The sequence below is a fragment of the Terrapene carolina genome, unplaced genomic scaffold (assembly GCF_002925995.2).
Source record: "Terrapene carolina triunguis isolate 2854851 unplaced genomic scaffold, T_m_triunguis-2.0 Scaffold714, whole genome shotgun sequence".
NCBI lineage: Eukaryota > Metazoa > Chordata > Testudines > Emydidae > Terrapene > Terrapene triunguis.
Window position 1 is genome coordinate 2902312 of NW_020665065.1, and position 14423 is coordinate 2916734.

At 43.5% G+C, this 14423-nt stretch overlaps 1 protein-coding gene across 2 annotated transcripts in view; it reads right to left on the reverse strand.

The window, feature by feature from the left end:
• The window catches only part of AJAP1 (adherens junctions associated protein 1), a 107571-nt gene extending 93424 nt beyond the window's left edge, over positions 1-14147 (reverse strand). For both annotated transcript variants that reach the window (XM_024207886.3, XM_024207885.3), the window contains exon 1: positions 14008-14147. In XM_024207886.3, the coding sequence (XP_024063654.2) occupies positions 14008-14036 (29 nt within the window). In that variant the 5' untranslated portion in view covers positions 14037-14147. The remainder of the gene's footprint in view (positions 1-14007) is intronic.
• Between the last annotated feature and the right edge of the window lie 276 nt (positions 14148-14423).

Sequence of the window (14423 nt, forward strand, 5' to 3'; positions counted from 1 at the left end):
GACACACTGCACCATGGGGACACATTGCACCACGGGGACACATTGCACCATGGGGACACATCGCACCAAAGGGACACACCACGGGGACACATCACTCCACGGGGACACATCGCACACATCGCACCACAGGGACACACTGCATCATGGGGACACATCGCACCACGGGGACACATCTCACACACTGTACCACAGGGACACACTGCACCAGGGGGCGGATTGCACACATTGCACCACAGGGACACACTGCACCAGGGGGACAAATTGCACACATTGCACCACAGGGACACATTGCACCACGGGGACACATTGCACCACGGGGACACTCTGCACCACGGGGACACACTGCACCAGGGGGACAGATTGCACACATTGCACCACAGGGACACATTGCACACATTAGTTCTAGGCATTCACGCTGGTGTCACAGTGACTTTAATAGCCATCTGGCTCTTGATTTCAGAAAGTGAAGGCAGCAGTGAAGGTGCTGTTCTTAAGGGCTCACCCCTCGCACCATTGGCTTGTGCATGCAACACAAGCTGTGTCCTGTCATAGAGTTCTTCCCCCAAGAATACTCCAAATGCACCCATCTTACACCAGTTTAACTCCACTGACTTCAACAGTTACTTCTAATTTACACTGATGTGAGAGGAGAATTAGGCCCCTTGATTGGGCTCTGGTGACAGACTTCACTGTGAACTATGAGCAGGAGCCTAAAATATCCTCCCCATACACGCACTTTTATTTTGACTGTATATGTTTGGAGCAAGTTTTACAGGGCAATGCGCCCTTGGCAATACTTGGCCAGAAGGGGCTACCCCCATGAGTTGAGTAACCAATAGAGACTCCTCCTGAACAAATAGTTTCAGTGAAAATGGGTGGTTGAATCTTCTCAACCTGATTTTACCTACATGGACACATCATCCTGTGCTACCATTATGGGAGAATGGACTAAATAATCTAATAGGTCCCTTCCATCTCTAAATCGCTAATCTATATCATACTGCAATTTCTGATACCTGAAAAGCTATAACCTCATCTTGCATTATGGCCGTCCCCTCTTACATTCCCTGGGAAAAAAGGGAATAGGGGACTCACTGGAGCCTCGCAGGCCAACGTGAAACTAGTATTGAGTCAATCCCAGCCCCCTCTAAAATACAAGAACCCTTGGTCCAGTCTTCTGTACTTCACCATCACTATGAGATGTTTTCACAGAGAACAGGGTAAACTCAGCTCCTGATGGGAACAGAACTTATCTTTGCGAAAGACCCAACAATACGCATGGGAGCAACCTTGTCCCCACAATTGTTTGCACCTGCAAACAATGAAGGTCCAGCTGGGAGCACCAGGGCATGTGTGATCTGAGAGACCAGTGCCGTGTCCACGTGACAGCAGGTTTGCAATGCTTAGGGGCCTGGACCTTTTCAGTTCAGAGAAGGATGAAAGGAAAGTATAATGAATTTAATCCTTTCCTCTTAAAAGCTATTTGTGCTGCCTAGCCTCAAGGTAAAGCCCGTAACAAATGTTTCCGTTCTGTTGCATCAAAACTATCGAAATTAATTTTGGCAGAGAATGTGTCACTTTGACTGGAACCCAGAATAAGTTTTGAATTTTTCACTTCATAGAAGTTCAGTGCTAAAGAGAAGTACAGAGCCTCTTATAAAGTCAAGGAACAATAAGGCATGTAAAGCATCCCCCCATTCATTCATGAGAAAATCTATTAAATGTCAACTGTTTGTAGCAAAATGAGCTTATTCCTTTTGGAGATGCAGCTTTTTTAAAATCAAAAATTCCAACATGTGAAGTTCCAAGCAGAGAAAAAGTTTATTAAAAACACAGGAGGTTTAGCACAGGGTAAGTGACACACACGTGCTCTTCAGAGATTCACAATGGGGCACCTCAACTGGTCAAGTGAAAGTGATTCCAAATGGGCAGAGACAGATGTAGATGTCTGATCACACTGCTGAAGAAGCAGGAAATGATTATTCATTCATTTCCTGTTTGCTTCCATGGCATTAATCACTGCAGTTTCATTGGGTACTGAAGTGGATGTTCTAATCCATGTCAATTTAGCATTAATTAACACTCCATTATTTAAAGCCTTGTTTGAGGGGAAGGAGGAGGTGACATCATAACACAAGGTCTTGTGTCATTTTAGGGAACTAATTATAGGGAGGCAAACATTACACCTGGAAAAGGTGACATTGCTAATACCTGAACACCTGGTGCACTAAGCCTTCTACAGCATGCAGGGTCGAGTCTAGGGGCCTAAGTACAAAGCTAGGAGTTGTGAGTTCTAGTCCAAGCTCTGTCACTTATCCTAAATAATAGACATTAAAATGGCAAAACATACAGGTCTGACTATTTGTTCTTAAGCTACCCAGACATGTCTTGCTTCCTGAAGGGTGATCAACCAGTCCTTGTAACTCTTGAGTGCCACAGTTTCTAATATAGTTACTCAGCTAACCTGCCATTCACATCTCTTATTTATAGAGCTATAAACCAATGCTTAAGAGTTTATCATAGCAATGTGCTTCTTAAAACCTGCTGCTGCTGTAGAAATGTATGTTTTGCTAAAGTGCCCTATAGATGGGAGTGAATGATTGCCAAGAGATTGTGGCTAAATTCCATAAAACCGTGTTTTTATTTGTGTACAATAAAAAGACTAGAAAGTGGCTGCATTTAAGTTCTGGGACACATGTCTTGGATTTTATACCATTAAAGCTTTATACATTCCAATTCTCACTCAGGGCCTAAAACTGCCCAGTCTGGGAGTTGCACCGCTGACTTCAATGTGTAGGATCAAACCCTCAGTTCCCCTCTTACTTACAGTGTCTCAAACATACTCAGCCCTCCACTCTCTCTCTCACACACACACACATACACAACCCGTCTTCCTTCCTTTCTCACTCACTCCACACACGCCCTCTGTCACACACACAGCTACATCTGCACAAGCTCCCTCGTGCGCTCATTTCTGCCTGACTGAGGCACACTCACATACGTTCGCTCGCTCCTTCAGCTCACAAACACAGGCTCACACACACCATGCCGGCACAAACCTTATTCCTTTTGCAAGAGGCTCTTTACTACTGACAGACAGGGCCAGATTCTGAGCTTTTTAAATCAGTTTTTACAGAGCCATTACTCAGGCAAAACTCCCTTGGAGTTCGATAGGGATTTCACTAGATTAAAGGCTGAGAAACATTTCAGTGTTTGGCCCTGCTGCCCAGCTTCGATACATACATTGCACTGACAGCATTTTGTACTGTGGGCAGTTAAAAACATGCTCAGAGGTAAATTCAGTTCATACCCCTTTTCTGCCTGTGCACCACACTTCTCTTGCTGGATGTGTACAGAGCCTCCTTCTTCATTACAGAAATACAGAAACATTTTGTGATACTTGCAGGCAAGGGCTCAGAACAAGAGGAAACACTAAGAAATGGCATTTATGTCCTACAGCAGCAAGCACAAATTCACATGCTGTATCATGTGAAAAGAGCACTGTATTTATAATTGTTGGTGGTATTACTCATCAGAATTTATTAGGTACCAGCAGCTATTATAAGAAAGAATACAATGCAATTGCCGATGCAATAATATTTCCATAAAATTACAGCTTGTGAGAAAGACCTTCAGAGCATGTTTTTTTTTTAAAAAAAAGATCACGTTAGTTGACTTCAAATATAATTCCTCCCTTTGTATTTATAAGCCACAATTCTTCAGAGATGGCACTTTTCAGATTAAAGTTGAAAATGAACATTTCTAGGAACAATGTCAAATGCTTTGTGCCCAGAGAGAGTTTTTTTTTTTTTTTTTTACCTAAGTTTAATGTCTTCATGATAACTAGCATAGAGGGGGTGGGTGCTGCATTGCTCAGGGAGATCAGCAAATGAACATGGTAGCTTTTATCCTCTAACTTCAATTCAGTACAAGCCAGCAGATATTGTCAATTATTAGAGAGGAAAGATAGTCCAGTCATTAGGGGCATAATCTGGGACTTCAGACACCTGGGTACAATTTCCTGCTATTCTAATTTCCTATGGGCCCTTGAGCAAATCTAGACCCTGATCCTCAAAGATATTTAGGTGTCTAACCTCCACTGATTTGAATGGAAGTTAGGAGCCTAAATACCTTTGAGGATTAGGGCCTTGGTCTCTCTGTGCCTCAGTTCCCCATCTATAAAATGGGGACAATAGCACTGCCCTGCTTCACAGTGGTGGTGTGAGAATAAATACATTAGACTGCAAGGCACTCGGACACTGCAGTGATGGGAGCCAGCTAAATACATGAGATCAATAGATGTTCAGGTGTCCACACAAAATGTCTGCTGGGTCCCATGCAGTGTAGTTGCAGCCATGTCGGTCCCAGGCTGTTAGAGAGACATGGTGGGACAAATATCTTTTATTGGAACCAACTTCTGTGGGGTGAGAGGGACAAGCTTTCTGTGTAGTTCGAAAGCTTGTCTCTCTCCCCAACAGAAGTTGGTCCAATAAAAGATATTGCCTCCCCCCGGATCCCAACAGCACCAAAAACAGAATCAAAACTGGGAACCCAGCTGGCAGTCTGAGCCGAAAGCCAAGGGCAGAAAGGGCCGTGCAAACTGAGCTCCATTCTGACCCCTACAGGGGGGTTCTCCAGACACGGTCAGAGGCACAGCAGGGCAGGGTGTATAGTCCACACCTTCCACCAGCCCTAGAATTCACAAAACAACTTAAAATAAAAAAATTATATAACTGCCATGGGCAATGGAAGGAGAGGGAGTAACGGGCCAGATTCTGCTCTGATACACCAGAGTAAATCTAGAAAAATCAATGGAGTAGGTCCAGTTTAAACCCCTGTAGATGAGAGAAGGGGTCTATACCCCTGGTGTATAGACCCCTTCAGCAGCTGGCCTGAACAGCAGATCTAACTCAGGTATTTGCCCTCTCTTCATTGATTGTCAGAGAGCCCAGCCTAGGTGGGGAGGGCGGGGCTGGGCTCAGCTGGAGTGGAATATGCTATCTGCACAAGTTATAAGAGAAGCAAGCTCAGAAGCATTTCTCTCTGGCTATATGCTGGGCTGGGAGGGTGACCCTGTGCTGAGAAACAGTGTTGTCGTAATGCAGCTGAACCCTGATCTCACAGACTGTCTCTTCCCCTTCTCACCACTTGAGCTGTTGCAGGCAATGATAAGATTTGAGGCATCACTCTGGCAGAGGCCATTATCTCTATACTAGTTGCCTCTATTTCTTTTCAATGTCCCCACTGCCTGGTATCATGCTTATTTCAGGCACAATGGTGCATCCATCTCTAGCAAGCCTGGTTTCTCTCCCTTTTATGGTTGTTGCTTGGCATCAGAAATGCTGCATCATTGAGCACAGAGAGAAGGAAATGTTAAGGAAATTAATCTCCAACTCCTCCTATTTCCCCCTGCATTTGGGGTTCTCCTCTGATGTCTTCATCCCAGCTTTGGACATCAGGAGACTGAAAGGGTTGGCTGGGCAAGGAACTTAAACTCCCTTTTGCCATATGCTCTCTGCTCCTTATAGTTCTCACACACCCTGAAACTTGTAACTAGCATTACAAATTCACCAAGTAATTAGCCTGAGCCAACACCTGAGATCATTAAAATCCACAGGGAAATCACAGACAAACCAACCACTATCTACTGATCCATCCTGTTAGGTCTGAAATGTTCTCCTTGGAAAGGGGCCTTCCAGATGAAATATTAGTCTTCAAAACCTTGAAGAAAAGATTTTTCTAACTGCTTGGTTCAGGTGACTCTCCAGACCTCCAGGTGCTGCTGCTCAGATGAACGTTAATGTGTATGACACACTGCAATGACAGATCATGCTCTCCTTAGGTACCAAGGTTTCTCTTTAAATAATCTTTGAAAGAGAAGAATGGAAGCACTGAGGCTCCCCTGAAATTGCAGGATGTCTATTATTTGGAGTATTAAGGGACATTCCCAAGGTGTTTTCTGGAGACCAGGTTCCCTGGAGTTAGAAGGGGGAACAGTCAGAACATTGAGGCAGGGTAGCAGATGTCGGTGCTGGACCCAGCTGGTTGCTGCTGGGGGGGAACTGGGAGGTTTAATTTAGGAATAAAACTAAGGAGTTGAGGGGAAGATATAGGTCCATCTAGTCCTGTCTCTGACAGTGGCCAGTACTGTATGCTTCAGAATAAGGGGCAAGAAACGCCGCAGTAGGCAGATGTGGGATAATCATACTAACCCCTAATAGCCAGAGGCTGGTGTAAACCTGAAGCATGAGGTGACAAGAGTCCATGGAAGGAGTAATGGAAGAAGGAGTCTGTAAGGAAGGTCCCAAAGTTTTGCTAGTAGGACCGAGACTTCATGCTCCTAAGCCCCCTCCATCTTTACTCCTTGCTCAGTGTTCAAGGGGAAGCTGACAAAGACCTCAAGCTCCTCACCAATATGAGCTGAGGGAAAATTTCTTTCTTACTTTGTAGTTAGCAAGTTCAACCCTGTGCCATGTGAGCCCCTGTGCCCAAATACTATGGTGACTGGGTACGTTAGAAACACCTTGAGAGACAGATGAGATTAAATTAAATAGCATGATTCTTCACTGCTCAATATTCAATCCCATTTTATACCCTGAGTCACCCACTGATACCTGCCTTCCGTGTTTTCTTCATTCCCAGTAATGTGGAACCTGTTAGGCCAGAGAAGCTCTGAGCCAAGGAATGCCAACGGGTAATCCCCTTCAGGAGAAAGAAAGCCAAGAGAGACCTTTTCTTTAAAGAGTACCATGCACCTTGGTTTGACATTGTGTTTATTTCAGAAATGTTTGTATGCTCCCTTGTGTAACGGCAACCAATGCTGCTAATATAAATTGTGTTTTCCTCCATATCACTCATTTTCACTCATTTACCTAGTAAACCTCATCAAAAAGGATCTGCTTCCTAATAGACTTGTGCACCTTAGAGAAACTGAGACGTTGATGTTGTTGGGTCAGAGCTGAACTGTCAAGGGTCTGCTTGAAAACAGTTCATTCTTAGAGGGTCTGTAATACTAAAACCACACAGCTCTTTCCCTGTATTATTTAATTAAAATACTTCCCAGAATTATTGAATATATGCTGCAGGAAGAAGAATTTCTATTATTTTTTAGTTAAGGATCTATCTATCTTAGGATTTTACAGTGCCACCCATCACCATAGTGTCTAAGCACGTATCTCTTAATAGATATGTACTAACCAGCTTAAAGCCATTCCAAGAAAATGCTGGGAGGCAGGTTTTAATGCAGAATTGACTAGTGCAGATGCTGAGACCAGAGAAGAAATTGATAAAAGCTGGAAAGTAGTAGAGATTCAATGCCAGGCAAAATATCAATTCAGAAAGAATCCCCCTAAAACTAAAATTAATGTTGAAGGATAAAGGTGGGTAAATCTCCCACAGTTAAGTTCAGGCAACAGAGATTGAGTTTAAACCTCTCAGCAGTCCAAATTCCATCAACATCGTTCAGAGCGAAATTAAATTAAGTGCATCCCTATCATAAGAAATGATGTCAGTTGTAACCATCAAGCTCTATAGCAGAGTCAAAATAAAATGAGAGTCAAAAGAAATATGCATTGCTGTTCTGACTTTTTCTTTAAAGGGGCAGTTGGGTTCAGAGGTTCGTCTTATAGCTATTTATAACTGGTAAACACTTGTTCTATTTCAAAGTGACTTCAGTGCAGTAGCCAGGTGCTCAGCACTTTCAGACAGATCAGGCCTCGTTGGGCACCCAAAACCACTGGTCGCTTTTGAAAATCTTGGCCATGAGCTCTCTGTGCCTCAGTGTCACCATGCATAAAATGGGAGATGTTCATCTCTGGGACTATTTAGTGGGCAGTATTGGACATTTAGAGCCAGGTCCCATCTTTGGCAAGTCCAAAGGAAAATCAAGAAAAAGCCTTCGTCATCCATCCCCACCTCATTTTTGCTAGGCTTCTCTGAGTGTCCCTTAGGAGTGGTAGCACCCAGTTTAAGAACCCAAGAGGTGCTTGCCAAGCTGGGACTTGAAGATATTGAGGAGTCTGAATTTCACCATCTATCTTACATTGTGGATCCATTCCCTGGTTGGTCCTGGGCAAGACGGTTTGTTTTGTGGAGGAGGGGGAGGCAGAAGGGGTTCTTTTTATAGTATCCAAACTGGACTGGTCTTGCTTTACTGTAAACCGTTTATCATCACTCCTAACTAATTACAGTAATGCTTTCCTCCGTTCTGTATGGTATCTGCACACTAGAACCGTGTCTTCCATTCTTCCAGGCTGTGCATATTTAATTCACTTAATATTTCCTCCTAGTCAGTCTCCTATTAGCGATGTTTAAAGGTGTAAGCATATTTTCATAATGAATCTCAGACATGCCCAGAGCGGCCACATATATCCTATAAAGCTGCTGAGTTAGGCAGCTCCGCTCATGTCTCTCCGCTGCTTGTATACATACATAAACGGCACTGGGTAACAATGAGGCCTCTTGGGCCAGACTTCAAACAGAAACATTGAGATCCGGCATACAGTCGGCTTTCCGAGCTAATCTTCACAGCCGTTTAGACTCCGCTTGCACGTTACCCTTTGAAGAAAATTTAGCAATGACTTAGTTTAAACATATGACTGTTATATAAGGCAAACTGAAGCAGTACTGTTCAAAAGCCTGGAGCAGATGGGCCGCCAGTTGATCATTCTAACGTCGCATTTATCCATACAACAATCCAAGGTATCATTTGGATGGATACGGATGAGCGACAGTGCACACTTCCAAAAGACGACTTGGGGAAATCTAGGAATCAGTGGGTTATTGTGTGAGCGAACGTTGGACTGGCAAGAAGCCTTCCTAGGGCCAGCATTTTAGGACAGCACTCAGGCATGTCTAATGCAGAAATCACTGCTGCTCCATGGTTCGAGCATAGGAGAGAAATGCAAGCTGGACCCCTCCCTGGAGAACACGAGGTACAATCTCTATGGAGCTCCTAGGCGCTCTCAGCCCAGGGAACTGAATAAAAGCCTCCAAAGCATCTGCAGGATGAGGTTCCTGCTCAGTGACTCAGCCGGCTTCCCAGCTATCACTCTGTTGAATACACACAATAAAAGGCAATCCTGTGATGATTCCAATATTATTACAACAATTATTCATACCATCAGGAAGAGGGGTGTTAATATCAGCACATCTCCCTTTTTCTCATCTGTGAAATTGCTGCCTGTTACAAGGTATGAACTGCTGCATAAAAGTGCAGTTTATTCAAGTATTATTGTAGCTGATAACTATCATAGTCGCTGACACTAGATGAATTTCTGTGGCAATCAATTCATCCAGCAACAGCTTGCTGGGACTCAGACACAGCATGGATTTACTAGAAGTGAAGACCTCTTTAGTGGAAACCATTAACTCCCGATATTTGGTATTCACACTAGCACTGAGCATGCAAGGTTCACATCTTTGATGGCTGGCTGAATCTATGTGAACTTGATGTGAGAAATGCACATTAACTTTTTGTTTCAGCACTAACTATAGTGCCCATAAAGTTATCTCAACACAAATATGCCAGGTTATATGTTTTTAGGGGCTTGTTTTACGTAACCAAAGGGAAACTGCAGGCAACATGTTTATTTATACCACCAATAGGTTTTGATCTGAAAATGCTGTAAAGACTATGCAATATTGTTTAAAATACCCAATTTCCACCCAAAGAAGGAACGTTCACAGCTACAGCTAAAAGAAAAAAGAGCTAATATGTGAAACCCCAATTTTGTTGGGTTTATACATACATAGCTGCAGTCCAATTTACCATAGGACAATCTCATTTCTGGACATGGCACTATAGATCATGTCTCTGAGTGGGATGGGATGGATCAGGGTAGTTGCAGAGCTGGTCAGGATAACAACTATTAATGGAAGCTCTCAGTGGCTGGGGGGAAATTAGAAAATTGTTAAAAGAGATTGGGTGTCTTGAGGATCACTCACTCTCTCTCCCCAGAAGAATTTTGGAAGTGGAAAGTTCCCATTTTAAAAAATGGAGAAGCTAGAACTGAAGATGAACTAGAGTTAAAAGTCTAGGAGTTAGTCTTGTTCCTACTTGCTTTAGGAGCACAACTGGTCTCCAAGCTGTCAACTGCTGCTGCAGACCCTGCAGCTTTGCCCTTGGAGCAGGAGATATCAGTTTATTGGGGGACCAGAGAAACATCCCTCTCAGTCATCGGGGCCTAGACGGGGAGAAGGTGCTGGGGTGAGCTGGGAGCTGGAAGGGTCTTTTGCTTTTTTTGATGTTGCTTCCCTAGTGGCTCTTCAAGGAAAATGAGAAAAATTACAGGGGAAAGGTCAGAAATAAAGCCAGAACATAATTAGAGTTGAAGCGGAAGCTGGCGAGAAAGGCTACAGCAGCAGAAAAGGTTAGGAGTAAAGTTACTTGTTATCTCTTATTAAAAATAAAACAGAGGCAGAGAGAGAGAGCTGATAAGGCCAAGCAGGGACTACAGTTCCAAGGAGATGGAAATTTGTGTGGGACTCCAGAGGAATAACAAAGGAATCCCTAAAGTGATCAGGAGAGGGAAGTGATAGCCAGGGCTTTCCTGTTGACAGTTTAAGGCTTAACCACTGAAGAGCAGAGGTCTGCGATGTTTCCATGAGTATTGTCTTCTGCAAATTCCAGCCTGACACCACAACCCTGCCTACTTCACTTTTGCCTTCACCTTCTAGTCAATTCAAGTTGGGAGAAGCAATGAAAAATAGCTTTCATACTTGACCTAGCAGTAATTCCATAGGGTCATTGTGGACACAATTTGCATACCACAGACACATTAAAGACCTCAGCCTTGCTGCTAAACAGCATCTCCCTCACTGATTGATTGTGACAGCCTGAAGATGCTTGAAGGGCTGGGATGTTACAATAGGTGCAGGAAGACGGACTTGTGGGCAGAGGGCAGGGGATGCGGTCAAAGGTGCATGATACATTTATTGGGCACCTGGCTCTTGAATTAATCACGTGGCTGTCACCACTCCAGATATAGGGGGTGGCTGTGTATATATTAACCTCACAGTAAGAAATAGAGCTCAGGGAAAATCATATAAAATATATAAAAATAAACAATAAAACCTCTCCATACTCCAGAGCTTAAGCGAGAGCTTGATTAAAAGTCAATGGACAGTTCTCTCTCTAAGGGCCTGGTCCCAAACCCAGTGAAGTCAGTGGGAAAGCCCCCATTAGCATCAAAGGGCTTTGGATCAGATGTTTAAGGTCTCTGATATCCTAAACACAGCTCCCTCAAAATTCAGTCCACACTGCCTACTTTGTTGGCCTCTCAAGGCTCACCATCAACAAAAAAAGCCCCGTTCCTAATGAGACCAGGTCTGTGCTGCAGACACACAATGACTAAGTGATGGAAAAGACCTCTTGTCTCATGTTATCAATGCCCCTGCTAGGTTAGGATGGTTCACTACCTTCATCTCAACCTGTCCATTTCAGCAGCCTCACAGCCCTCCTCCCCCAGTTTTCAATTGCAGGGTGACAGCTGCATAGCACAATTTTATAAGTGGTTTGTACTGGTGCTACACAGCAAAGCAAACCATCATGCAAAGGGGAGCAAGCTGGAATGAGCAGAGAACTCTGTCCAGCAGACACTTGGACCCACAGCTCCCTACAGCAAGAGCCTGGAAGAGGCTATATGACTGTCCCACCAGGAAAATAAAAACATTCACATTAATAACGTTCTTCCAAACAGCAGTCACAGCTTATTTTCATGACTTAAACTCTACCTTACCCATTTGACCAAAATCATAGTACAATCCTCTTTAATTTCACTTAGGCATGTCTTGCTGGGAATCATAGAGCAACGTAGTATTCTTCACTGGTCATTTTTTCTATATTGCCACTTTAAATTTAACCCCACTAAAACACAATGAAAGTAAAGAAAAATAATGATTCTTTTAATTATTCAAACATCAGCAGAAAGAATTATGCTTTTGCTTCCTATATGCAGCATCATAGTAAGAACAAGACTTCAGCCAGATGACTTTGCAGCAGTAATAGAAATGTGTTACATAACACTTAGATTCTGTTCCCCTTGAATTGTAGTTCTTGATTAATCTAAAACTTGCACCCATCTGTCTGTCTGTCTGTCTACTTACCTCCTTTCCTACCAGCAGTAATCACATGATACCTTTCACTGTACTAAAGAAGCACCTGGAAGCATTGCGAGTTTTCTGATTACTGCTTCGGGAGTTCATAGAAAACAAGAGGCAGAAGGCAAAGCACTGAGCAAATTAGACACTAAATTTGATAGGGGATCAGTCATAATGAATGAGCATTTCCATTTTGTCTGGAACAAAGACTAGCGTCTGTATGAGTACTCCTCTGAAAGTAGACAAGCCGTCTGGATTCACACAATCTGTGTGAAACGGCCTTTATTTAGTACAGTTCAGTGAAACAGATTTGCTAAATGTTACCAAATATGCTCATTGGAATGTTCACTGCAACACTGCACTTTATGTCCTTCCATAGTGACAGGAAAACTCCTACATAATCCTACATCAGGTTGATACTATCTTGGTATAATAAACAAACTATGTCTACTCTTACATAGAAACTTCCTGGAATATTTTACAAGATTAGGACTTTACTTCTGCATTATAAAGAGTGTGCTATTATAACCATTACTCTCAGACTTACACATATATCAGTCTGAGAATAATGGTTAATGCAAACACACACACACACACACACACATACAACCCCCAAAACAGACTATTGAGTCACATAGCTTTGCAATGAATCTCTATCATCATTCACTGGATTTGGAAAGATTTTAGCGGAGGTGGGAGCTTGCTCATAAAATCTGGTTCCTTTTCCTTTCTTTCTCTGTCCAAAGCAAGAGTCTAGTGCATCCCAGTGGAGAGACATAAGAAAAACACATTTGCTTTCACAATTTCCCCCCATCACTCTACAGAGAGTATCAAAACGTTCACTCTCCAAGGAACACAAATACTTGCACACAGAAGTTAAGCCTTCAGAACAGCTGGTACCACTTATCCTTAGCATGTCTGATGTTCATCAGCACTTGTAATTTATATATGTGTGTAAATACTGCATACCTATATGCAGAAATCCTTTTATCAAATTAATATCTGAATCCCAATGATTTATTTCAACGTATCACTTTAGAGGCAAGAGAAAGAATTGTTTTCTTCTTCCCCTCTTAAAAGATGATGAACAGGGAGATACTTACATGCTAGAGTTATTTTATTATACAGCTCTATTCATGCACTGTTTCCTTCTAATTAAACATACAAATACAAAAATATATCAAACAAAGATGTCTGTGTATATGCTTCCATGTGTACGTACAGACTGTTGCATACACATTTGTACAACCTATGCAGTATATTCACATGTGTATGTATATACATGGTTATTTACAAACAGATAGTTATACAGACACACGAATTAAACAAGTGCAGTTTTTCAGTCAGCATCACTGCAGCCATCAGCATGTTGATAAAACCTCTGTGCAATGTTTTTATATATCTGGGTATATGCATACTTTTGTAAAGACATCCTCAATATGCTTGAAGAAGGTATTTTCTTGGTGCGTGGACTGCGCCTATATAGAACTATATAAGGACATGGGTGCATAGATTGAAATACACTGATTCCACATACCATTGCATTTTCATACTCGCTAGCCCAATATCGGAATCTGGTCCTACTAAAGTTCCAAGGATAGGGCAAACCAGATCAACACTTCGGCTGAAAAGTAACTACTGACCATGGTTGGCAGTGTCAGGTCTAATCCTTAACTAAACCGATTTCTCTACAATGTATTGATTCACCAGCACTCTGCAAGAGAAAGTGCCCTACAGACGTTAGCCTGGCGAAAACTAAACGGAGGAAGCAAAAGGTCATTTCATCTTGTACCATCCACGCCAACTACGGGGGAAAAATGTCTAAAAATGCGATCCCAGGAACCCAGCTACACAAACTCATGAGAATCAAAAATCAACAGGGGGGGGAAGTGCCCTCGCGCCTCTTACCTGATTGCTAAAAGCTGTTTTATCCACATTGTCACGTTTCAAATATTTTAGGATCAGATCTTCGTCTCCCCAGCCATTCGTGCCGCCCCACGGTTACACAACAGGTTCAAAAAGAGGGTTGTTTTCGGTGGCTTCTTCCTGCGCTCTCTTTGCCTGGCTTGCAAGGTAGGCTACAGAGCGGAGTACTCCATGTCAGCGGGCTGGACGCGGGGCAGCGGCTGGGTACCGAGACATCCCTGCTGCAGAGATTCACACGGCGCGGGGGGAAACGAAGCGGGGCAGGCGGACTCGCTGGCGAGCCCCGCTCGGGTGAGGCGCACCCCCGGCTCCTGCCCGCGGGCAGCAGAGGGGAGCAGAGACCGGGGCGGTGTCTAGCCGGAGCCCCACATGGGGGAGGGCGGGCCGGAGAGACGGGG